Source organism: Salarias fasciatus, chromosome 20, assembly GCF_902148845.1.
Source record: "Salarias fasciatus chromosome 20, fSalaFa1.1, whole genome shotgun sequence".
Lineage (NCBI taxonomy): Eukaryota > Metazoa > Chordata > Actinopteri > Blenniiformes > Blenniidae > Salarias > Salarias fasciatus.
Genome location: NC_043764.1, coordinates 13,220,697 through 13,246,248, shown reverse-complemented (window position 1 = coordinate 13,246,248; position 25,552 = coordinate 13,220,697). Strand labels below are relative to the sequence as shown.

Below are 25,552 nucleotides of genomic sequence, written 5' to 3'. Positions count from 1 at the left end.
GTCCGTGGAACACGTGCTCTCTCTGTCTCTCTTCCTCCTCTATGTGGCTCTGCTCTCTCTGGTTTGCATGTGGTGTTTCTCACAGTTTCTGCACTCAGCTGTAGTATAAACATGAATGTACGTCCCCGGTGAGCTGGATAGTGAAATGCTGCCTCGCTGCAGGAGCAAGAGGTCCCACCTGAGCAGAGGGGGGGCGGGACTCTCCTGCTCTGTCTGAAGCAGCTCTGTGTGAATGTGTATTTAAGACGGACTTCAAAAGTCAAAGTGCTCCAGTAAAGTGTGAAACGTGTGTGGGAAGAGGGCAGATTATTTTAAAAAGCAGATTTCAGCTGTGTATGTGAAAATTTATGACTTGTACTTTGTTTTTGAACATGCAGAGAAATAAAAAGTGGATATATTTATTGCTCTAAAGATATAAAAGTCTTTGTGTGGATGAAAATCCGTGTCCTGTTTTCTTTATTTCCACTTGTTCCAAAGGCCTTGTTGTTCTGACCCAACAGACAGGACACCACTGTGGATCCCTGAGCAAGACTTGACCCCCGTCGGCTCCCTGGAGCACTCTAATGTGGCCGCCCACAGCTTTCAAGAAATAGAATGTGTAAATATGGAAAGAATTTCAAATTTATGATTAGATAGCAGTGCCAGCCAGATCCATACTATATTCCAAAGCTTACGTATAGCAACATCTGTTTTGGACAATGGCAGGCAGCATTTTGCCAGTCTAAACCAGTATCAGAAAATGGTCCTGCAGGAGCAGGGCAGTGATGAAGAAAGAGAACAAGAGGAACAGGATGAGGAGAAAAACACATTTTGTAAAGAGGTTAGTGTTAGATCAGATTTGTCAAATATAAGGCTTATGGGCCAAGAGGTTCCAATCTGAGGAAAAGGTAAAAATTTTAAAGAAAACTATTTTTAAGCTATTTTCTTGTGAAGCGAACACAACGCAACACAACACGGAGACCATGGGATAATTGCAGTTAAACTAGTATCAACCTCAAGGCCATGCTGGCATGCTGCTTTTGCAAAAACAAGTTATAGAAGTTTTTTGGGGTTTTTTTTGTTTTTGTTTTTTTTACATTTCTCTGTATCTTGCACCAGAAGCTAAAATAGAATTTGCTTTATACTAAGATTTAAGTCGTTTTCTATATAAAACAGTTGGTTTTGTGGTAATTTGAAGATTTTTCTTCAAGTTTATGCTGCACACAGCAAAGAAAAACTTTAAAATTTAAATGTAAAAGTCATTATGGCACTATTTTACTGATGTAACCCACTGTTTCAGGCATATGAACTAGAAATGTTTGACACCCCTGGATGAGATACACTTCTGCTGATAGAGGTTAAGGCAGGTACATATTAGTGTTTAAAATTACTTAATTCGTTTTCATCATGTCATATTTGCATTTCTTTTCTATTTATTCTTTGTGTTCTGTTCTGTACAGAAGAATGCTGAAAGGTTTTTTTTCCTCTGGGATAGATAACGTTTTTTCTATTCTATTTAGTGTATGTTAAATAGACCCCTATTACATTACAAATGAAGTTCAAACCAGATTCACAACACCCTCGCGCGGTGTATTTCCGGGTAGACCGGAAGTGCTTGTGGCACATGTGCCGCTGTGGGAACCTCGCGGAATTAAACTTTGTAAATGAGGTGAGTTAGTTCTGAATAAACTCTCTGGGTCTACGTGGGGACTGGCGGTCGGGTAACCAGCTCGACGAGCGGGTTTTCCCGGCGTTAATCAATGTTTCAGGCTAGTTAGCGGCTTCTAGTGACAAGTGCCTGTCCAGCTGTGCTGGTTCACCACTCAACCAGTGACTAGTAACAGTTACCCATAAACCTCAGTGTGACCCGGCAGGTGTACTAACCCGTGCAACTTGTTTTCAGTTCGTCTGTACCCGGCTACAACCTGGACCTTGTCGGTATATGCTCCGTTTACACACTTCCGTGTGTTGTTTAGAGGTTTGTGTGCGTTGTTGACATGTTTCACTGTGTGTTTGTGTGAGAGCAAGAGAGTGTTGTTCAAATGTTTGCTTGTGTTGTTGTTTACATGCGTTGCTGCTTTATAGCTATTGTTTTGGTCAAATATGGAAAAGAAATGGCTCCTTCAAAGCGTTTCTCTCTGTGATTCAGCAACATTTGTGTGGTCAAGCTCACTCTGAACTTTGGTACTGAGACAGGAAACTTCTGCACAGGGTGGAAGAAAACTAATAAGTCACTCAGCTTGAGATCATTTACAGCCAGGATTGTCAGGACCTCATAGTTCCTCAAGACCCTGTTGGTTTGTGCAATGCAGTTATCTTGAAAACACTCCATCAACTGTGTGATGATCTACGGTGACCTGAACCAGCCCTAAATGTAAACTTTATTATACAGACAGGTTTTAGCCGTATTCTTAAAAGTGTTTATTGTCAGCCTTGCTAACAGATGGTAAATGGACTACACTTGTATAGCGCTTTTTACCCTGCATGACAGAGCCCAAAGCGCTTCACACTGCAATATCACATCACCCTTTCACACCATACTCGGTGGTGGTAAGCTACTATTGTAGCCACAGCTGCCCTGGGGCAGACTGACGGAAGCGAGGCTGCCAATCTGCGCCATCGGCGCCTCCGACCACCACCAACCATTCAGTCTCACAACTTTCATACTAGGCAAGGTGGGTGAAGTGTCTTGCCCAAGGACACAACGCCAGTTTTACGCCTGCGGGAGCGGGGATCGAACTGCCAACCTTCCGGTTATAAGACGACCCGCTCTACCAACTGAGCTACTGTCGCCCCAGATGGAATCAAATCCTGAAAGGTTTCTTGTTTAGAGCTTTACAGGTTATTTACTTGGGTTTATCTCTCAATATCAGACTGAGGCAACATTTTCAGGTGAATGAAAGCAGTCCTGCAGGCTTGTTTAATGTGTGAGTCAAAGGATACGTTCTGGTCAAAAATAACTCAAAGGTTCCTTCATGTGCCATTTCACTCCGGGCCTCAGACGACAGAGGACCAGCCTCTCAAAGGTCTTCATAATGTGATAAGTGAAGGTGATAGGTCTGGAGTCAGTTGGGAGTCTTTTTTTAATAGGGCATCGTGAACAGTTGTCTTCTCATCACCTGCTCAGGCTCAGTTTGAAGACAGCTGTGCAGATGGGACACAGTTGGGTGGAGCAGGTCCTGACAAGTTCTTTTCTCAACAGAGAAGAAGCTTTTGTCTCCGGGTTTAAAAGTTGTTAGTTGTTAAGCACTGAATCTCTCTGCGGTGTCTCCTGGTGTCTGTACAGGATTTTTCAGTCTGTTGGTTCAGTCATCATGTCACCATGTGATTCACAGAAAACATCCCAGTCCGTGGAGGCAGTGCCATGGTTTCATGTGTCTTTCACACTAGCGTCCCAAAGTTCTATCTCCTCTTGTATAGTTGTCACAAACTGAAGCTGGGCATTGAGCTGGGGAGGGGGACTTTGTTAAAATCTAAAGAGTAGAGGATAAATGAGCCCAGCTGTTGTGTTCTTGTATTCTTCTCCAGTAGTGTGAACTCATGACCATCACCATGAGACTGAGTCATACTGCAGCATCAGCAGGGTACTTTCTTGCCTAATTGTGCCCCCCTCTGCCGTACCCGTCCTGCAGGAGTGATGTCGGGTCCTGAGCTGCTGCTGGACTCCAGCATCCGTCTGTGGGTGGTTCTTCCCATCGTCTTCATCACCTTCTTTGTGGGAGTCCTCCGTCACTTTGTCACTCAGCTGCTGCACAGCGACAAGAAAGTGGAGCTGCAACAGGTGTCGGACAGGTGAGATCTTCATCCCCATCATTTCGTTTTCGCCGTGATCATTCTCACTTCGTGTTTGACGTCCTCTTTTCTCATTTACATTGGCCCGATTTTATTCATACAGCTTCTGTACTGAGAGAGTATCTGGTTCTATAACAAGATGTTCTCTTAAAGAGAATAAATATAAGAAAGGCGGCTGGCCCTGAGGGCATCTGTGGGCGCACTCTGAAACACTGCACCAACCAGCTCACTGGAGTCTTCTCTACTTTCCTTCAAATGTGTGCTTATAATTGTCAGATTTCCTCAGTGTGGGCAAAAAAAACCTCTAAAGACTCTATTTACATTTTCAGAATGTCTTTCAGTAATGAAAACCTTTGAAAGTATTGTAAAAGACACTGGTGTCTCCAAAGGCGTCTGACAAACTGGACCCTCTGCCGTTTGTTTACTCGGCCAGGAAAGAGATTCGGAACGCCAACATTTATTTTACTGTTTTTAAATTCCTCCTGACCACAGACGTCTCCGGGCCTTTAAAAGAAAAACACTGTTAGAACTTTACCTGACTTGTTACCTGGTGTGATGAAGGCTTCATTGAAATTAATGTTGTAAAATAACAGGTCTTCAGAGATTTAAGAACAAACTGGAAAATGTCAGTCAGGCTCTGTTGATGGTCACGGTGCTGAGATTAATGTGATCCTCATCGTCACCCTCCTCATCCTCACTCCCACCTAAACTTCATCCTCATTATAATCTAATTGCTCAATTGTTCCTTATCGTCATTACTCTTGTCATCCCATTTAATCAACATCCCCATCCTCACATCAGCATCATTGTCAACATCTTGGTCACCTCACCGCCACCACCTTCATCGACATCCTCGCACCGTCCTCATCAATCTTATTCTGACCTCATCACCATGATCACGCTTACCCTCCTCATCAGTTTCACCACATTACCGTCCTTCATCATCCTCACTGCTGTCTTGATGTTGTGTGTCTGTGCTCAGTCAGGTATTGCTGCGTAGTCGCGTCCTCCGAGAGAATGGGAAGTACATCCCCCGACAGGTAAGCTCACCTTCATCACTTACAGCAAGAGACCAGCCTCTCTGGGATTTTCTGCAATCTCAGCCGCTCTGTGATTTTCTGTTTTCAGTCCTTTGCCATGCGGAAACATTACTTCAACAACGCAGAAACTGGATTCTTTAAGAAGGTGAAGAGGAAAGTGGTTCCCAAAAACCCAATGACAGGCATGTTTGTTGACAACACTCCATGAAATGTGCTTGTGACAGTAGTTTAAATGCAACATACGTTTTACTTAGACTCTTTACTCCAGAGGTAGTTCTTTCCTCTGTTCCAGTTTGGGTTAGAGGATAGAAAGAAATAAAAAAAGAGGACAGAGAGCAACAAACAGGCTGCCATCAGGAGGCCAGCTAATCCACTCACTGCAGCCTTAATGGGGCCAGAGAGAGTTCAGACGACGGGGGAGAGACAGAATGTTAGAGACACGTAATAATGAAGCATCACATGAGAAGAGGAGTGCAGGGAAGATCTCCAGGAGGCTAATCCTAACAGCTTCAATAGAAAATGGTCCACGGCCCATGCTAAAAGACCAATACTTTGTTTTCACTCAAGTGTGTGTTGTAACCACTCTACTCTTTTGATGTGTGTGTGTTCAGACTCCAGCATGCTGACAGACATGATGAAGGGAAACATGACCAACGTCCTGCCAATGATTTTGATTGGTGGCTGGATTAACTGGGCTTTCTCTGGATTTGTCATCAGTGAGTTCATACACACATTTGCACATAAGACACGTGCAAATTCAAGTTGCTGAAATTGAAGTTTATTATGCTGTTGATGTGTGTGTTGTTTTTTTTTTTGTTGGTTTGTTTACAATGTAGGTTTTGTTGTTTATTTTGGCTTCTTGTTGATCATGTTCTCATTGTGTCACAGCCAAGGTTCCCTTCCCGCTGACTCTGAGGTTCAAGCCCATGCTGCAGAGAGGAATTGACCTGTTGTCGCTGGACGCTTCCTGGTAACAACACAACTCATTAAAGTGGCAGAAATATTTTTTTCTTAGTGTTGTTTGTTTTTTTTTTTTTTGTTTTTTTTTTTTAAATGGTAGAAAAAGCTTTAATTGTGTCACTTCTGCACTGTGATGTGTTTCTATAAATCTCTGATCGTTTCATTTTTCATTTCATTTATGTTGTTCATTTCAGGCAATTGCTGTACAATAATGCACAGGGTAAAGGAAAGGAAACAAATTAACAAAAACAATAAACAATGTAACAATGTAACAATGTAATTGTGGTTTCATTGTGGTAATGTAGAGTTATTAGTCATCTGCTTTTAATGTGCTAATATTGTGATAGTGTGGTTTTAATTTTTTGATTAGTGTTTGTTTTGTTGATGTGGCATTGTGTAATACAGCGGTAATGTTATGTTTGTTGTGTAAATGTTTTATTTTCGTATTCAGGGTGAGTTCGGCCTCCTGGTACTTCCTGAATGTGTTTGGCTTGAGGAGCATGTACAGTCTGATCCTGGGACAGGACAACGGTCAGTGTGTTGAACACAAAACAACAACAGAACATAAACACAACACAACATAGCAACAATGATAAAGCATGGTGAAGAACAGCAACTTGGACTAGACTATTGTGATTCTTTATCATCAGTGTCCTTTAAAACCTACACACGTTTCCTCAACAGGATGTAATGATGAAGACAACACATTAACACTGAATGTCTTCTCTTCTAGCTGCTGATCAGTCACGTATTATGCAGGAGCAGATGAGTGGCGCTGCCATGGCGATGCCTCCGGACCCCAACAAGGCTTTCAAGGTCAGGCTGAACCCTAGTGTGTCAAGATGACTTTGATAAGTCCTCTTTACAAGTGTCACAACTCTAGAGTGTGGATTCCAGCTCCACTTCCTGCCTCTGATACTTACTGACTGAAAACAGTTCATTCTTCTTTTTTTTTTTCTAATCCAACCGACTCTGTAATTTCTGAGGTATTTAGGTTCAGATAGTTGGGAAAACCCCTCGTGAGCAAACTGTCCAACAATGTCCATGAGCTTCTTGATCAGTCCAACAACTGAGTCATCATCCAGCCTCAGCAGGAAGCAGCTGTCAGTGTTGGAGTTTAGTCTGCTCTGTACAAGGTGAACCGGTGCAGTGCGTTCATCAGCCTGTCTCCTCCTGTGGTACAATGAACAAGCTGTTTAAGAGTTGTTGGGATTTTGGACCGCAAGCCAGAGTTAAAATTAAAATCTCGTGGTAACTCCATTTTTCTGCAGGGATGTAGTCTTTTTCCTGCCTATGTTTAAAAACAGTGCCAGCCTCATCCACTGCGTGCGTGCAGACTTGTGAACAGTAAAATCAATAAAATCGTGATTAAAATATAAAAGGAATGTGTGAGACACTGTTCACTGATATTTTACATTGATTTTACTGTGCATGTGTGTTTCAGAATGAGTGGGAGGCTCTGGAGATCATGGAACATAAGTGGGCTCTGGAGAATGTGGAGGAGGAGCTGATGCGAAGAGATCTGAACTTTGGGAGCTTCTTCAGCCACGACATCGAGTCCAGCACGTTCTGACCAGGAGAAGCTTCCCGTGGTCGCTGTGTGGACGGACGCCCCTCACGGGTACAAAAACTGGATGTGTTCAATAAAAATAGTCATCACTGAACAACCATGTGCATCTCATTTTTATGTCAGCTGCGAGTGTAACGACCACTAACTACTACCGATCACTAACTCACCAAGACAGACGCCCCGATGTGGGAGAATAAACCTTTTATTGTTATCAAAAGATTGAAGTACAATAAAATATTTTCTCTGATATTTGACAGGAAGATGCAGAGAGGAGCCCAGCTGCTGAACAAACCAACTCTTTCATTAGAAAAATACTGTACACAACTCGTTCTGTAAATAAATAAACAACCCAAATATAAACAGCCAGTCCCACTGCGCCAGCCATTGTGCGCACTGGCCATCACGGCTGATGTGCTGCGGGTGGAGCTTCGGGGCTGGAAGATTTCATTCCTGACAACAACCCGCACCCACCAATCAGCTTTGAGGACAGCGATGCGGACCGGCGGTCGGACCAGTCACAGAGCAGAGCTGCAGAGAGAGCAGGCCAGTCGGTAAAATAAACACTTCAGATGTGAAAGAGAAGGAGGAAAGGCAGTGTTAGTTTTACTTTAGTCAGTTTCCATGGTGACGCAGGTGGAGGTGTTGCCTGGCACAATGTCATCGTCTTTGCAGTCAGTGTTGTCGAAGGCGTCCTGGGTGGAGGAGGCGGGGCTTGCGCTGGGGGCGGGCAGAGTGGGTTTTCTCAATTTGTCTTGGCGGTGGTAAAAGAGCACGTAGGCGGCGTTCGTCTGTGCACACGCAAACACACAAAACACCCATCAGATGAGCCACTGGGAGAGACGCCGTTTGTGTGTCTGTGCGAGTGTGTCTCACCACGATCTGCTCCTCTTGGGCGTACGTCACTTTGCTGTCGTCGAAGTAGTACCACAGAGCGTTGTCCTTGTTCTGGGCGTAGCTGGTGTCTAAACACAATCACACACAACGCAGTGAGTCATGTGACCTGATGAAGATGATGATGATGTGATTGTGGGTGGAGCCTCACAGTGTCCGTCTCTCAGTCCTCCGTAGTGATTGGAAACAGCAATGAGGTCATAGCGACTCGGAGGCTCTGAACTGGAAACAGATTTCCTCAACAGGAAGCTGGACAAATCCAAGTCACTGAAACACACACACAAAGCAGTGAGACACATACACAGACCTGTGTGTGTGTGTATGTTTGTGTGTGTGTGTGTGTGTGAGTACCGGAGGGGAAAGTCCACCATGCTGTCCAGCTTCTCTCTTGTGGACTTTGTGTAGGAGAACCTCTTCAGGTGGATGATGAGAACTTCTGGCAGAGACCACAGGTCCAACTTCTTAGTGGCCAATTGGTGTTTCTTACACTCTGGACAGTACCTGAACACATCATCGTCACCCTGCATCATCACCGTCTCCATCATCATCGTCATCACCGAGTGTGTGTGTTACCATGGGTTCTCCTCCTCCAGGGTTTCCACAGTGGTAAACAATTCGATGCACTCCTGCAGTTGGACTTTAGTCTGCTGATGTGGAATGTCCATGTTGGCGTGTTTCACATACATCTGCACATACATACACACACACACACACACACACACACACACACACACTTGATGTCAGGTCAGACAGAGATGACGGAGGAACAATTACCGTCAGAAACAAACTGACCTCAGCCTCATTTTCATTGTAGAATCTCTTCTTCATGTCGGGATCCCAGTCAATCGCCACGTACGGCTGAGCTGCACACACCAAACAACAGAACAGCAGGAATCAGCTGCGTGTTCAGACACAAACATGTTTCCCTGACGACAGAACAGTACACACCTGCCAATATCTAACCGGGTGCATGTTCCAGTGTAGACAGTTTTTGTTATTGTGTGTAATTGTTGTGCAATCATGATGTTGTGTGATAATAGTTCTCTATTTCGTTGTGATATTGTGGCGTGGACTCACAACTGAAAGACAGGAACTGGTCTCCGTCTCCACCTGCTCTCTCCGTCGTGCCGTTGGAATTGACTTCCTGAATGGTGAACAGCTGCTTTCTCCTCTTTGCTGGATGCTTATTGGTCACTGGGCTGGGAGATCGCGCCTCCGCTGCTGCTCCTGCCTCCTCTTTCTCTTCCTGGTCCTCCTCTTCGTTCTTCTCCTCCTCCTCCTCCTCCTCCTCCTCCTCCTGCTGCTCCCCCTCTTTCTCCTCATGCAGCAGCGGCTGTGGGAGGGCAGGGTCGAGGCTCTGGGTCTGGTCCACGGGAGGCTGCGGCTCCTTCTGGTCCGTGCTGGAAGGATCACCCGCAGCGCAGCTCTCTGATTGGTCCAAGCTCGTGTCTAAGTGGGAGGGAGCGGCCGTTTCCACAGGAACATGCTCCTCTTCTGAAAGAAGGGTTGCAGAATCCAATAAATACAGCTGAGACACAGAGCTGCAGACGTTGTTGCTTTATGCTCTCATACAGGAGTAAGTGGAGGTTTGCAGCTCTGCTTTATGTCATTTCATCAAAGCAGATCAATTTTCTGTTGTTATGTCTGATTTACTCCTCCTCGTCATAGGTACAGTCTTGATCTTGAGTGTGGGGACGCGGTTTTTAAAAGTGATTTTGGCAATACACACACAAAACTCACCATTACTGATGCCGTTGGTTTGAGCCTGATACAGCTCCTCTTCGTCCTCCTCCAGCTCCTCGGAGGGGTCAGGAGATCGCACATAGCGCCTGCACGCAAACGGACACAGAGATACCAAAACGCACGCCTCAGATGGTTCTTCGTGGTCAACGGCACAATAAACGGAAGAACTTCAGTACAAGTGTGTGGAACTGACTGCAGCCTCTGCAGGATCAGGCTGTAGAGCGCCTCCTGGCTGCAGCTGCTCTGCAGCACGTTGAGCAGCAGCGGGTGTCCGAACAGCGACATGCCGTACTCCTTGTAGGAGGAGCGCTCCCGGAGGTACAGCGCCAGGAGCACCACCTCGCCTTGCTCCTCCTCCTGTGCACTCAGCTCATACCTACACACACACACACCAGGAGAACACACCATCACACGAGGTACGGGGTCAGCTCAAACCTGGACAGGTGAGCGAGCCGTCTAAGGACTCATACAGATTAAACACACACCGAAACCAATGGCTGAAATGTGTGTGTGTGTGTAATTTCTGACGTTTGTGTGTGTGTGTGTGTGTGTGTGTGTGTGTGCGAGACTCACACAAAGATGTCGTCCCGATCCAGGATGATGCTCAGAGCTTCTTCAGCAGTGTAGATCTTATAGAACCGATGATTAAAGACGTCAGCTACCACCATCTGAAACACACACCTCAAAGATTACAACACACACAGACACACACTTACATCTGAAATTACAACAGACAAAAACACACACCTGTGTAGGGGGGACGTTGGTGGCCTCAGAGAGAGCGGTACAAAGGTCGAATACTTTTCCTGCTTTCGGAACAACAATACGATGCTGCAACAGACACAACAGTTAGAGTTGAGTGTAGTTTAACACACGCGCGCACGCACACACACTCAGCCTGAATGTGTAGGCTGACCTGGACAGGTTTGGCATAGGGGTCCAAGGAGACAAAGAAGACCTCCATGACGCGCTCTGTGCTGACAGGCAGTGGGACACTCAGGTAGCAGAAGGGGTCAAAGGTGACAGACACCTTGTGGCACTCAGGACAGACCAGCGTAGACTTGAAGAGGCCGTGAAATGTGTCCACGATAACGGAGTCGTTCCGCCGCTGGTGGTTCCTCCACGCCTCCTCCGCCACCTCCTGATAACACAGATACACATAACCAGAGGTTAGGATACACACACAGACTGCTGCTGACACAGAGGACGGCCAACACTTCACCTGGTCCGGCCGGCCGTCGGCGTCCCGCAGCTCGATGTATTCTTTGTTCTTGACTCTGTTCAAGTCCTCATGCAGCCCATCCAACAGGAAGGAGAGCAGCTCCTGGCTGTCATGCTGCTGGTAACCCAGGAACTGAGAGGCAAAGTGACCCACCTTCATCTGGACGGACACACAGTTCACGATCAGCATGCAGGAAACAAATATAACTCAATGTAAAGCCAGCGTGTGTGTGTGTGTGTGTGTGTGTGTGTGTGTGTACACTACCTTGAAGATGCGGGGCACCACACACTGCACTCGTCCTGACCACATCTGTTTGATGATGTCGGCGAAGGCTTCGGCGATCTCGCCCTTCATCCCCAGAGGGTTACTGAAGTTCAACTCCTTCAGGTACGAGGTCCCCAGAAAGTACTCGGTCAGAGGAGGAACGTTACTGAGACACTGAGGAGGAGGAGGAGGAGGAGCAGGAGTGTTACGAAGGGAAGAGGAAGTGCAGCGGAAGAAGAAAGTTTCTTGTGTGTTATTGTGTTTGAGCGTTGGCGTGAAAATGAAAACTCAGACTAAGTGGGGGATTGCAGGTGCTCTCGCTTCTGATCACTATGAATGCATTTCTCAGATAGAACTCTATCACAGGTATTGATGACCTTCTTCTCCATCAGTCAAGATCTTGTTTTTGTCACACAGCACAACAATCATTAAATATGGACACACCCCCAGAGGTCATTGAGTGATTTGTACTCCATTGAGTGTTGTTGTACTTCCCCGCATCATGGAATTTAAAGTGGCGCTCACAAAGTTTGGGTGGTTGCCTTGCTGTGACGGGCCTGCATGTAATGCCCAGCTCTGTGTTTGACTGTGTTACTGTGTGTGTGTGTGTGTGTGTGTGTGTGTGTGTGTGTGTGTGTGTGTGTGTGTGTGTGTGTGTGTGTGTGTGTACCTGCAGGGCAGAGTTCATGAAGCAGGTGTTTCCCAAGTTTGTCAGACCGCAGACTCCAGGCTGCCCTCGATACTCCACAGAGTTCCTGAAGGATCGAATGAAGGAGTGAGTGAAGGAGAGATTGACAAAGAGAAGGGGTGAATGAACAGGAGGAGAGATTAAAAAAAAACAAAAAAAAACACATGGAGTGTGGTGTTCTTACGTGACTTGAGGTTTGGAGCTCGGCCAAGTTCCATCAGCATTCCTGATCTCCATGATCACCGTCTGGACGACAAAAATACAAGAGACAAAACACACACAAATGTCTCTGACTGGTTTAATGATGAACTGACCAAGTTTTATTTCCAATGTGTGTGTGCTCACCATCCCTGAGCTCAAACATGAGTCCAATACACTCATGAAGAGGTTCCTGAGACGCTCACAGCTACTATCTGAACTCTTCATCCACAGCCGACACTCTGATTCCGGAGGCACCATGAACGCCTCACACAAAGCTTTCTGGATGTCATCTGAAGGAGTGCAAACACACACACACAGAGGGCGAGGGCCACCATCACCAGCTGCTACTGTGACTTTAACCACTTTCTTTATGATTTTAATATTGACGACTCATCATAGTGAACACTTGGGTGACTGTCACTTTCAGATTTGAAAATAAAAAACTATTTATTTGTGGTGAACACTAGTGGGGCCTGAAATATCAGCAGCAATGAAATAGTGTTAAGGGTGTGTATGTCTTACAGATGTTGTTGGTTCGACTGAACTGGGCTGCAATGACATTTTCCATGTTGCTATGAAGACAGAGAAAAATCTCCACGGGGTAAACCTCCACTTTCAGCGTGCTGGGAAGGTCCACCACCTATAACACACACACACACACACACACACACACACACACACAAAATTATATACAGCGATACACATGCAGGTTCACCACTTTTAACATGCAGTATTGGGTTGCCCAGTGCTGTGTAGTCACCTTGCGTTCCACCGCCGGCTGCTCTTCCACCACTCCGTACCACGACACCAGTTTGTTCCAAACGCAGACCGGCACCAACACAAAGTCTTCGTTCTCCACCAGACGCTCCTTCAGGCGGTACGAGAGCGTGTCTGAAACAACAACCACGGAACAAAAACAAGAACAGCACATGAAGAATCGCACAGTCCAACAGAACGAAGAACAGCTGCGACGATGCGTTCACTGACCCTCGAACAGCTCTGTGTTATCGATTTCACCCGGAAAACAAGACGAATTCTGATCTCCAGATTCAACAAACAGCTTCCACTGATGGAACCACCGACAGCCCATCAGGAACCTGCAACACAAGACAGACACAGACAAAACAAAGCGCAGATGCATAACTGAACAGTGGCTCAGAATTATTCACTATTATTCATCATTAACACTGTCTTTCTCCCTTCCTGCAGGATCTCTGACAGTGAAAATGAAACTTGGTGGTCTTAGGTTCTCACCGCCATCACTCCGGCAAACAAGTGGATGACTTTGTTATGACAATCCGTTTGTTGCTTTTTACTTATGCCAACCCAGACCTGAACCAGGGTCTGTCTGCCTCCCCACAATCCGGACTCTCTACCCAAACCAGGGTTTGAATCCCTCCCTATAATCTGTCTCTGTAATCATTTTCTCTCTATCCTCTAACCTCAAAAGCAGAAAGTCTCCAGCTCTGAACCTGGTCGTGTAGGTTTCACCCAATTAAAAGGGAGTTTCTCCTTTTCACAATCACAGATGCTTAATCAAATGGATTTGTTGGGTTTTTCCTCTGTCACGGTACCTTGAGACAACTATGTTTTCTTAGGTTCTATAAAAATCCAACTGAATTGAATAAAGTCATAAAAAAGACACCAGCACAATAAAATAATAAAGGAATAAAAAACATCACACATATTAACAGAGTCATTAAAACACAACAGGCACTATATTATGCAGCAAAGACCCAAAACTTAAGACAACATGGAAACAAAAACTACAACACAGAGACACAAAATATAAGGCAATAGTGCACAGGAAGACAACAAAAAGCAGACCAGACACAGAGCCAGATACAACAACTTACACCACCAAAGAGACACAAACACACACACACAGCTTCGTGGTTTGGATGAGTGTCACACAGTGAAATCAGTGTGACTGTCTCTCTGCGATCGTCCTGTGATGACCTGCTGACCTGTCCAAGCGGTACCTGCCTCCACAGCTGGGATGGGCACCAGTGCCCTGCAACGCTGAGTGGGATAACATGGTGAAGAATATGTGTATTGAACTACAGTCCTTGGGGGACAAGTCCTGCATATTTCAGGTCCCTCCCAGTTGCAACACACCTGATTACAATGAGAGGCTCCATGTTTGCTTTTTGTTTTGTTTTGACAAGTCTGGTGATCACATGATCTTTAGATCTTGGGATTACTAGAAAGAAGCTGGAGATGACGCATAAGGAAGCATTTTGATTCTGTTTGTTGCAGCTCATATTTAAGACCTTTAAGTAATCAGTCATTTGTTGCATAAAGACTGATCCCCCACCCTCACCCCTCCAGCCCCCACCCCCGAGAAACACAGTTTAAACCCCCGGTGGAGATTGTGAGTGGAAGTACGCCCTCTGATCCACGGTGAGGAGAGACCTGCTGTTCAGTCCTCCACCCGATTTCTCTAAACTTCTTGCTGCGCCTGAAAGTGAAACTAAAACGGAGATTCACTTCGGCCCTGGCGCCGTGTCACATTGTTTGAAAACAGTCGGTATAAGCGGGCAGCCGAATCCGGATCTGATCTCCGATAAGCGGCATACCTGGATCCCAGGCCAGAGATGTCCCTGAACGTCTCATTGACGTTGAGACAGGCTAGCGGCTGGCGCTGTCAAAACGAGACGCTGGACTCCAAAGTTCAGGCCGTTCAACCGTCAAAACGACACCAACCGCGTTTTCGGTCGGCTAGCACACTGGAGAGCCTTCACCGGGAGCCGTGATCGGAGCGGGAGCCGCCAGCTTGGGCTCCTGTGTGGACGTGTGGACTGTGGAAAGCGGCGGGGAGGGGGAGATTCTCACCAGCTGTCTCCAGCGCGGAGCTCTGCCTTCCGCAGCAGACACTCGATCTCCCGCTGCTGGGTCTCCAGGCCCGGAGGCTCCGTGGGTAAACAGCGGCTGTTAGCCGTCATCGTCCCGGTCAGTGGCACATAAAGGGCAGAACTGTCAGAAATCCGCGGGGGACGGGCTGCAGGGCGGACTGTAACCGCCACATCTAGAACCGGGAAGCTGTTTGAGGAAGTATGCACAACCGGAACCGAAGATGACGACTTCCGGTCCCCGAGCCCCTACGTCATCAGAGTAAACAACAACAAATTCAAGAAATCTAAAGAAAATTTAAAAATAAAATGTCTGAAACGGAAAAAAAAATCACATCAAATCACTAAACAAACAGGTTTATTAAAAATGCACTCATCAATCTAAAACAAGTACTTTCTGGCGATTTTTATAGTGATTTTTTTTCTTATTGTTGAGAAAAAAAAGTATAAGTCTTACTGGAAATTACGCAAGCACACATAACAACAGTAGTAAAATATATAACAAAGAAGAATGCAAAGCATTAATAATATAGGCAGGCATTACACAAAAATACAAGTTGCAATTTATGCAGTGTAGTGTGTTTTAAAGTACATTATGAGAATATAAATACATTTTAAATTCATTTTGAAGTTTGTAGAAGACACTGTGAAGACATTGTGTGTGATTGTATTTTGTTGATTGTAACTGCCTTTTGCTCCCATTCCAGGTCCCTTTTGAAAAAGAGATTTTATATCTAAGTGAGGCTTTTACCTGGTTAAATAAATAGTATAATAAAAAAAAGTTCCATCTGTCTTTTCCCCCACGATTATATTAATTACCTTACGTGTTTAAGTTGTAAAATTTGCGTTTTGTTAAAGAATAAAATCTGCATTTTGTAGTCAGTGGGCTAGAAAAGAACAGATTCAAGAACAGATTTCTTGTGAACTTATTAATTCAAGTGACTGTCTAACTGATTTTATTCAACGTGAAAGAAAAACCTTTTCTGTCTTCACTAAAAACGTCAAACTTTAGGGAGTCACACAAGTTATTATACTTTATTAAATGACTTACTCAGTAATTTTAACAGATAAATGACTGAAATCAACAGGTGCGTTCGACATGAGAAAGCCAGAGGCAGACCTTTAAGACTTTTGAGCCGCCCCGCCCAGATGTGGCCCGGCGTCACTGATACGTAGGACCTACGTAGGGCATCGAAAACTCGCGAGACCCAAACGAGATCGGTCCCAGAGGTAGCCGCGTGAGCTGCTGGAGAGCAACTCACCGCGGCTACCTGGCCCACCTCTCTGGTTCATACAGGCAGGGGATTGGACCCCAGCCCACTCCTCATCAGTTTGATGACAACGCGCTTTATTTGCATAAATAAACACCCAGTCCGGCTCCAGCCCAGTGTAGAGGGGGGAGGGGGGGCAGCGGCGGCGGCGGCTACAAACGGGGGGGGGCAGCGGCGGCGAAAAAGTAACGGAGCAACACAAAGACAGAATCCACAGATCAGAGGCCTGTTCTACTGTGTCCAACAACATATGATCATTAATCACATTGGTAAAAAGCACAAATAGTAATAAAACAAATGATAAAATAACCAGCCCTCACCTTTAGCAGAGCTGGAGTCTCCTCTTTTTTTTTTTTTTTTTTTTGGAATTTTGAATAGCGCAACACTTCATATTGATTTGATCAAGCCAGTGGAGTTTGCTGTTGTTTTTTAAGCACAAAATAGACTGAAAACTTTATTTATTAATTTTTTGGACTGAGGGGGCGAGGCAGTCTGCCCCCCTTGATGCCTGGTCTGCACTTGCAGCAGCAGCACGCTTCACATGACAGAAGCCAAAACGTAACTTAAAATTATTTTGTTTTTTTGAAATTGTATTCATTTCAGTTAACTGAATATGATTTAACACAATGTGACACACAAAAGAAATTATGAATTCTTTTGTTTTTAATAAGAAAAACAAAATTACCCCTCTGACAGCCAGGGGGGGGCAAGGAGGCACAGGCGGGGGGGGGGGGGGGGGGGGGGGGGGGGGGCATTGCCACCCCGGACGACGGGCCTGTAAACACCCCCCACAGTGGAGTCATGAGAAACACCAACATGGAGAACATAGGGTTGTCCGACTTGGAGACAGACTTATAACTCCGCCCCACGGCTGCGCCGTCTGCTTCGTCTAGCTCCGTCTACCTCTGGCTTTGCCATCGTGAACGCACCTAACATTTTAACCAACTACGTCACACTTTTCAGTGATGAACTACCGCGAGGCTTAGTTCGGCCAATCAGCGTCTTCGGCCGGAGCTGCTCAGCCAATGAGCAGCGAGATAGCTGCGGCGCGCGACTGCGTTGGCGCGCTGCTAGAGCATCATGGCGGACCAGATGGAGACGGATCTGGACATGACAGCGACAGAAAGCGGCCCAAAGACGGATACCGAGGGCCCCGGGCCTGCGCCCAAGGGCTCCGGCAGCGGATACGAGTTGCCCTGGGTGGAGAAGTACCGGCCACTGGAGCTCAGCCAGATTGTCGGGAACCAGGAGACCGTAAGCCGCCTGGAAGTGTTCGCGAGGGAGGGAAACGTCCCGAACATCATCATATCAGGTCCAACAAACAACTTATATACATAGTTTGTATGTGTAATATATGTATGTATACATGCAAGACTTTTGTTTTTCCAAAAATTACACGCTCCTCGTTTGATCTACTGATTGCGTTGCGCAAATAATGAATCCATACATACGCTGCAGCTGCGCATTTTACAGATACATTAGAGTATCCTTAACCCATAATTAAGTATCTATTATTTGCGCATTGCAATAGATAGATGCCGCCCGTCATTTAATCGTGCCAGACATATGTAACATGATAGACTGAAGAGCAGTTGAGCACAGACGAAAACAAAAGGACACTTTGAATATTGTGTTGCCATATTATCTTGTAAATGTAAAGATAATCCCGAGTTTCAGTGTTGAGCACTGATTTCCTTATAACCCTTCCAAAAATAATCAGAGCCATGGAATTGAAGCATGCCCTAATTGTGTTTCGTCTTTTCTATACTCCTCTTTCCTCTTTAAGGTCTTTCTCTACCTGCTCCTCCCTGACTCAATAACACTTCTTCTCATGTGTCTCCTCTCTGATGTTTGTCAATCATTCCTCATGCTCCTCCTCTTCACAGGTCCACCTGGGACAGGGAAGACCACCAGCATCCTGTGTCTGTGCCGCGCACTGCTAGGAGTCCACATGAAGGAGGCGGTGCTGGAGCTCAACGCCTCCAACGACAGGTTAGTTTGTAGCAGCAGGATGACAGAGAGGAGGTACAGGAAGAGGTCACTGACCAGGAATTGACTGTATATACTGTGTGTGTGTGTGTGTGTGTGTGTGTGTGTGTGTGTGTGTGTGTGTGTGTGTGTGTGTGTGTGTGTTCAGAGGAATTGATGTGGTGAGAAACAAGATAAAGATGTTTGCCCAGCAGAAAGTGACTCTTCCCAAAGGACGGCACAAAATCATCATCCTGGATGAAGCAGACAGGTCAGACTGCTACGCACACTACATTGTGCATGCACAAGTACACAGTGCATGATTTGCAAACATCACGAAATGTACACACAATATACCTTTACACACAATATACATGCACAATGCACACGCAGATTGATTTTGTCTCTCTCTCTCTGCTGCAGCATGACGGACGGAGCACAGCAGGCACTGCGGCGGATCATGGAGATCTACTCGAAGACGACTCGCTTTGCTCTGGCCTGCAACGCGTCCGATCGTATCATCGAGCCCATCCAGTCGCGCTGCGCCGTGCTGAGATACTCGAAGCTGACTGACGCACAGCTGCTGGCACGGCTGCAGGAAGTGGTGGAGCGCGAGGGCCTGAGCGTGTCGGACGACGGGCTGGAGGCCGTCATCTTCACCGCACAGGGCGACATGAGACAGGTGAGGGTGGAGCTGACGAACGAGGCAGAGCTCTGAGACCGTTGTTGTAACTTGAGGTGAGGTTTAGATGAGGGGCGGGTATTAAATGCTCCTGCTGATTTCAGGCACTGAACAACCTGCAGTCCACACACGCCGGCTTCGGACGCATCGACAGTGAGAACGTGTTTAAGGTGTGTGACGAGCCACACCCGCTGCTGGTGAAAAGCATGCTGGGACACTGCGTGAGCGGGAACATCGACGATGCATACAGCGTGGTGGAGCAGCTGTGGGCGCTGGGATACTCTCCAGAGGACATCATGGGAAACATCTTCAGGGTCTGCAAAAGCTACAACATGGCCGAGTACCTGAAACTGGAGTTCATCAAGGTGTGTGTGTGTGTCTGTTACTGCTAATCTGTGTGACTGTGGTGGTGATGATCGTTTATCCTTTTGAAACAACTGCAGCATAACTTCCAACCTGTGTGTCCGTGCATGTGTCCTGCAGGAGATTGGTTACACGCACCTGCGTGTTTCTGAAGGAGTGAACTCTCTGCTGCAGATGGCTGCTCTGTTGGCTCGTCTCTGCAGCAAGACAGCGCCACCAGCTGCCAGCTGAAAGCCGTGAGGGTGATAGCGCACGAGGCGACGGCGTAACGTCCTCCTGTACATCTTTGTTTTTGACTGTATTGTTGTTACTTTGTGTCGTTGCAATAAAGTTTTCAGTAGTGAACACGTATCTAAAGACCGTTTCAGTTCTAATGTGAAACATGCTATTTTTAATAAAACAGCCATGATACAGTATGACATCATCACTTGATAATTACAAGAAAAGAAGTCCATAACAGTAAAATGTAAGAACGTGTTCCTAACAGATCTATAATACAATCATTTTAATGTACATGCTAGCATGTCCATGACATAGGAAAATGTGAATAACATCCCATAATGAAATAAGAATGTCAATAACATAACATTTTAACGAGGTAAGAACTTGTTAGTAAATCTATTGCTAATTCATTTATGGTAAGCTCTTTGTCAATGGATGCAGGCAGCAAGCTGCATCTTCTCAGCCGTCACAGGGGCTGCCACCAGTTGCCTGCTGTGGATTTGTCAGCTCTAACCTGGCTTTAGCTCGTGTGCTCTTACTGTTCAATGTTTGCAGTATAAATGCACGTGCATAATAAAATTTTAATATCTCAGAAATATCGGAAGCCTCTACCCATCACCCACCCCACCTGATGATGAGAAACTTGATGCTTTTATCCAATCCAAGTTGGATTACTGCAATTCACATATTTTTGGCATCTTAAAAGAGATTTCCCAAATTCCGTCCACTGGCTCTGTTTTTTGGGGGTTTTGTTTGTTCCCCTGATGTATCGCTCCCCTCAGGAACACTGACAGTTTGAAGAAGGCCATCTCTGCTGGGGTCAGTCTGGCTTGTCACACAGATAAGGTACAATCCACTGAGGTATTTCATTCAAACACTTTTCTGTGACAAAGACAACAAGAAGTTAATAAAAAACAATTTTATTTTAAAAATGCACAAAGATGTTTCTGTTAACTTATTTAATTTACACTTTAAAAAATAAAACCTAATAGACCCCATATACAGCCACTGCCTTCACAAATAGAAATGTCCTTGATTGGTCTCACACACACACTCACACACGCCTGCAGCTTCTCAATAGCAACCTTCAACATGAAGAAGAGCATCTTAAGTGTGGGTCAGGTTCATCAGCAGGCCTCAGTTATTTTTTTTAGATCTGGTAAATGTAAACTATGAAACCTTCATCTTTTTTAAAATCAGACTGACAGCTTTCTGGTTTATGTCTGATCAGTCCTCCGAAGATAAACCAAACAAATATGAGACCTCTACGGCCTCTGCGTGATAAACACTGACAAAAATAAAAAAAATGGCACATTTTGAACTAAATAAACAATAAATTACTTAGAATACAGTATTAATTTAAATTTCCATGAGCAATGGCAAATGGACCTGCTGTCTGATCAGCACCAACAGCTGATATAATGAAAGTCTCTTAATAAACCTTCAGCAGTCTCTCAGGGATCTGAGGTCCCAGAACCGCCACAGTCCTCTGCAGGTCCTTCATCGGTTTGGCTGATGGTGAAGAGAGACCCTCACAATCCGCGTCAGCCACTCCACGCCTGAACCTGATCTCAGGTGGACTCAACAGTTCTCAGCAGGTCTGCTGCTCAGCCGGTCTCACGTGGCATCGCTGAAAACTTGTCCCAGGACGGTGAGGCGGGCACTGAAGGGCTGGACGGGGCAGGACAGCAGGGGGGGCGTCTTCCGCTCTCCGGGCTTCAGCGCAATAGTCTCCGATTGGCCAGTGGGCGGGGCCTTGGTGGGCGGGGCCTCGGCGGGCGGCTGCGACGGGCTGAGCAGGAGCTCCCGGAGCTGCTGGCGGTCTCTGCTGTGGCGGCTGCAGCAGTACAGTGCCGCCGGGTCCAGGGGGTGGGCCTCCGTGTTGAAGATGAACCCCCCCGCCCCCAAAACACAGTCCCCTGCCTCGCCCCCCGCCTCCCACCAGCCGTCGCCCTCAGAGCCCCCGCCGTGCAGGAAATGCGTGGGGTCAAAGAGCAGGTACAGGTACTTCACCGTCTCTGCAAGGAAGAAGGACTCCATGCGGTTGTCCAACTGGTGGTCGCGCAAATCTTTAACCTGAGAGGAAGAAAGCAGCTGATCAATCACAGAGTAGTGGAGCTGCTGAGAGTCAGTACCAGTGTGTGTGTGTGTGTGTGCAAAACACTCACGCTGGCGTATCCACAGGGAGTCTTGGCAATCCTCTCGATGGACTCCAGAGCGTCGAAGCCCATCTGCAGGTAGGTGTGGTCTCCCGTGGCTCTGAACAGGTACATGGCACTCTCAATCAGCTCTGAAACACACACAGCAGCCTTTAGGTCCTGCAGCTGGAGAAAAGTGTGTGAGAGTGTGTGTGTGAGATGGTGCACTTCCTGACCTGGCCTGAGGGGGTAGCCCTCCCTCTTGTCCACAGTGTAGCCCTGAGGGATGCTGTAGAACTCAGGGAGACCTCCAAACTGTCTCCACACAGAATAATAGTTCTGGAAGGTTCTGACGGCAGCGTCCATGTTCCCCAGAAGAGACTACGAGACGTAGTAAAATAGAACTCAGAGTGTGTGTGTGTGTGTGTGTGTGTGTGTGTGTGTGTGTGTGTGTGTGTGTGTGTGTGTGTGTGTGTGTGTGTGTGTGTGTGTGTGTGTGTACCTGCAGGCCGGGCCAGAAGGACTCCAGGCTCTGGAAAACGGGCATGGACACAGTTCCTTTGTGCATGTGGACCCACAGATACCAGTCATCAAAACGGGTGTAGTTCTGGATGACTTGATCGAAAGCTGAGACACGCACAAACACACACACCCACACACACATAAAAACCAGAATCAGTATGGCAACCTGGGGTGGCTGACACTGTGCATTAGAGAATAACAGTGTGTAACAGTATGTAACAGGAGTGGTGGATGCTCTGGGTTACCCTGGAACATCGTGAGCAGCTCTTCATCCTGCAGCATGATCGCTCCTTTAACTAGATACTCAAAGTACGAGTCCACACCGGCGCCGATTCCTGAATCTTGAGCCACCCACTTTTTAGACAAGATGTCTATGTGGTTCCCCACCTACACACACACACACATCGAAAATAATGACTTCAACAACGGCTACGCAATGATTAGCAATGTGTCAGACATCAATGAATTAAAATAGTGGACTATTTTCTAACCAGTGTTGAAACTTGTACAACTTACCAATCCAATGTCAGATCTGGTCTTCCAGAGGGCTCTCAGTGCTTTGCGTGCTACTTCCTCAAACACGGGGTCCCCGGTGAGGCGACTCAGCGTAGCGAACTCCAAAATGAAGGTTCCCACTCCAGCGGTGCAGGTGACGGGCGTCTCCGAGGGGCTGACGCCATGAAGCAGGTTCACCGTGCCGTACGGCATCCCAGTGGGAGTCTGGAAGGCTGAGCCACAGCAAACACACATCAGCAAAAAGAGAGGGAGGCAGGCTGTGTGTGTATGTGCGTGTGTGTGTGTGTGTGTGTACACACACCAGGCAGTAACTTCCTGGCTGCTTCCTCAGCCATCCTCAGCAGAGGTCCTGCACACGGCCACCCAGACTCCAACTGCATCCCTGAGCGACCCGACAGGAGGTGAGCCGACAGCAGCCCACCCACCACTGCACAAACGTAAAAGAGTTCAAAACACACACACCCACATGCACACACGTGCGCACGCACACACAGACACCCACCTCTGATGTTGGTTTCAAACACAGATGCATTGACGTCAATGTCGAAGTCGATGGTGTCCTGCAGGAGCGATGCCACACGCTGAAATTCTGTCCTGTTCCCTAAAACCTGAAAACACACAAACAGTAACACACACATAAACAAAGAGACATACACACACGCACACACGCGTGTGCACAAGGGTATGTGTGTGAAAGGTCTCACCAGCAGGGTGTCCAGGGCATCTATCAGAGTTAGAGAGAAGCTGAAGAGAGAAAAGACAACACATCAACACAATAGGTGGGAATCAGTCTGGTATTCCTCTAGCTGGCGGACAATCCACTGCACCACCTGAGCCACCCGGCAAACTGTGGGGATGATCAAACCAGCCTCACCTGCCCCAGGTGTCCTGGCCATCACAGGTGAGTGGACGGAGCTCATCGTAGGGGAAGGCGTTGTCCAGGTAACTGTTGTAGGCGTGGTAGAACATGGACTTGATGCGCTGCCTGGAACAGGTTGGATTGAAGGGGGTTCAAGCCTGATCTGTCCCCACAAAGCCTCAGAGAACCATCTCACAAATAACACTCACAACAATAAATTAAACTGTATAACAACTGGGTTGTTCCTGGATTTACTTCATCCTACCCCTTCAGACATATTCAATTAAATACATATGAATTAGTGTGTGCTTAGGCGTGTGTATCGATTACTTTTAGATTATATATGGATATTTTTAAACTTGTACAGACGGTTTTCTTCTTTTATTCTCTCTTTGCTGAGATGTTTTGTGTTTTGACAAGTCTGAAAAGAAGTTACCTCTCTCTCTCTCTGTCTCTCTCTCTCCCTCTCTCTCTCTCTCTCTGTGTGTGTGTGTGTGTGTTTACCTGACAGCAGACATTTCCTCCTCGGTAAACTCGCGCGCCTCCGCGCCGCACCACAGACACACAAACAGTGCAGCGCACGCGAGCGGGCGCATGTTGATACGGAGACTCGTGGACAGGCGACAGACAGAAGGAGCAGGAACAGGAGCACGAGGAGGAGGTTTGAAGAGGAGCAGAACTGCTGTCACTGTGCAGCCGTGAGGAAACAGGAAGTGACCGTCCTGCGCATGCGTGTGTTGTTGCACTGACTGTGTTTTCAGAAGCGCGCCTGATTGGTCCATCGCCTCACAGCAATTATACGTCACACATTATTACGCCTCCTTTCTTCTTGTTTTAGAAAATTTCAACTTTTTAAATTTATTCCGGGACAGGCAAAGAGAGCAGTGTACCTCAGAAAAAGGAACAAGTGAGAAGGAATTTCTTCGTGTTTAGTGTTTGAAATGCGTTTTATGCTATGTGGTTGAAAATTATAGTTTTGGACGGTTCTTGACGTGAGTTCTAGGACTGTAATGTGTGCATATGTTTATGTATGCAGATTTATATGGATATGGATGTATACTGTATAACTGAAAATTATCTACATATGTGAATTTATGTATATATTGTGTTCCCTTCTTTGTTGTGTAGATTTTATCTATTAAAGTCACTACTGAAAACAAAATAAAAAACTTTTTTCTTCCTACTAGATTGCTACCGTTGAACGGAATCTTCTCCTGAAACCCCTTGTCTTGATATTCACCCTCTTAGACTCTCACCTTCTCATATTCACCATGCCACTCACCTCACTCATTTATATTTACCCTGTGTGACGATTTGTGAGCTGAGAAGCACACAGCTTTGAATGAACTTACTTCGTTCTCTGCTGTCATTAAAAGTCTCACTCTCGTAGCACTGACATGTCGGAGAGAACCTGAAGGCAGCACTTTCGCGCCATTGCGGCTTGCTGTAACCATGGATACAGGACAGTAAACAGTCGGATGACGTGCCAGAACTTTCGAACGCTCCGGTACCTGTAACTTAAATGTAGATATAACTAGAATAGCATCTTTTAACTTCAACTTTAACAGAAATTTAATTGTAATCGTAACTGTAATAACTTAGAAGTTTAATGCAACTTTAAATAGAAATTTAACAGTAACTTTCATTTTAACTTTGACTTTTACTGGAATTTCAAAACTGCAACTTTACATTTAACTGTATCTTCAGCTTAATTTTTATTGGTAAGTTTTTGTTTAACTTTAAGGTAGGACTTCTGTTGTGTTCATTTAGCCGTTTATTTACTCAATTATTAAAAAAAAATGAATCAAT

The 25,552-nt window shown here is 46.2% G+C and overlaps 4 protein-coding genes across 6 annotated transcripts; 2 read left to right on the top strand and 2 right to left on the bottom strand.

Annotated features, from left to right (window-relative positions):
- The first annotated feature begins 1,564 nt into the window (after window positions 1-1,564).
- Window positions 1,565-21,963, top strand: LOC115407804 (ER membrane protein complex subunit 3). Of its 3 annotated transcripts, XM_030118303.1 has the most exons (10): window positions 1,565-1,648; window positions 3,612-3,771; window positions 4,754-4,811; window positions 4,900-4,993; window positions 5,423-5,527; window positions 5,700-5,781; window positions 6,223-6,302; window positions 6,505-6,587; window positions 7,216-7,369; window positions 21,950-21,963. In XM_030118303.1, the coding sequence occupies exons 2-9, from the start codon at window positions 3,617-3,619 to the stop codon at window positions 7,342-7,344; spliced, it is 786 nt and encodes a 261-aa protein (XP_029974163.1). In that variant the 5' UTR covers window positions 1,565-1,648; window positions 3,612-3,616; the 3' UTR covers window positions 7,345-7,369; window positions 21,950-21,963. The 3 variants fall into 3 exon arrangements, with proteins under 3 accessions (XP_029974163.1, XP_029974162.1, XP_029974164.1); XM_030118302.1 differs by lacking the exon at window positions 21,950-21,963 and having other exon boundaries at window positions 7,216-7,429; XM_030118304.1 differs by lacking the exons at window positions 1,565-1,648; window positions 21,950-21,963 and adding an exon at window positions 1,854-1,957 and having other exon boundaries at window positions 7,216-7,344.
- Window positions 7,528-15,410, bottom strand: usp11 (ubiquitin specific peptidase 11). Its single transcript, XM_030118298.1, has 22 exons — window positions 15,186-15,410; window positions 13,338-13,447; window positions 13,111-13,241; window positions 12,873-12,990; window positions 12,495-12,640; window positions 12,334-12,395; window positions 12,132-12,216; window positions 11,462-11,635; window positions 11,198-11,356; window positions 10,892-11,116; window positions 10,723-10,806; window positions 10,549-10,643; window positions 10,169-10,351; window positions 9,973-10,061; window positions 9,310-9,726; window positions 9,025-9,095; window positions 8,806-8,918; window positions 8,584-8,733; window positions 8,384-8,499; window positions 8,215-8,303; window positions 7,949-8,129; window positions 7,528-7,869 (listed from the first exon to the last, which is right to left on the bottom strand). Exons 1-21 carry the CDS (start codon window positions 15,293-15,295, stop codon window positions 7,950-7,952), a joined length of 2,907 nt encoding a protein of 968 aa, XP_029974158.1. The 5' UTR covers window positions 15,296-15,410; the 3' UTR covers window positions 7,528-7,869; window position 7,949.
- On the top strand, window positions 17,480-19,902 carry rfc2 (replication factor C (activator 1) 2). Its single transcript, XM_030118301.1, has 6 exons — window positions 17,480-17,785; window positions 18,360-18,465; window positions 18,611-18,712; window positions 18,865-19,123; window positions 19,228-19,488; window positions 19,607-19,902. Exons 1-6 carry the CDS (start codon window positions 17,554-17,556, stop codon window positions 19,715-19,717), a joined length of 1,071 nt encoding a protein of 356 aa, XP_029974161.1. The 5' UTR covers window positions 17,480-17,553; the 3' UTR covers window positions 19,718-19,902.
- edem2 (ER degradation enhancer, mannosidase alpha-like 2) lies at window positions 20,613-24,440 on the bottom strand. Its single transcript, XM_030118299.1, has 11 exons — window positions 24,248-24,440; window positions 23,759-23,869; window positions 23,589-23,628; window positions 23,387-23,492; window positions 23,186-23,311; window positions 22,885-23,096; window positions 22,614-22,755; window positions 22,349-22,473; window positions 22,083-22,227; window positions 21,877-21,998; window positions 20,613-21,784 (listed from the first exon to the last, which is right to left on the bottom strand). Exons 1-11 carry the CDS (start codon window positions 24,337-24,339, stop codon window positions 21,326-21,328), a joined length of 1,680 nt encoding a protein of 559 aa, XP_029974159.1. The 5' UTR covers window positions 24,340-24,440; the 3' UTR covers window positions 20,613-21,325.
- Window positions 24,441-25,552: the final 1,112 nt, after the last annotated feature.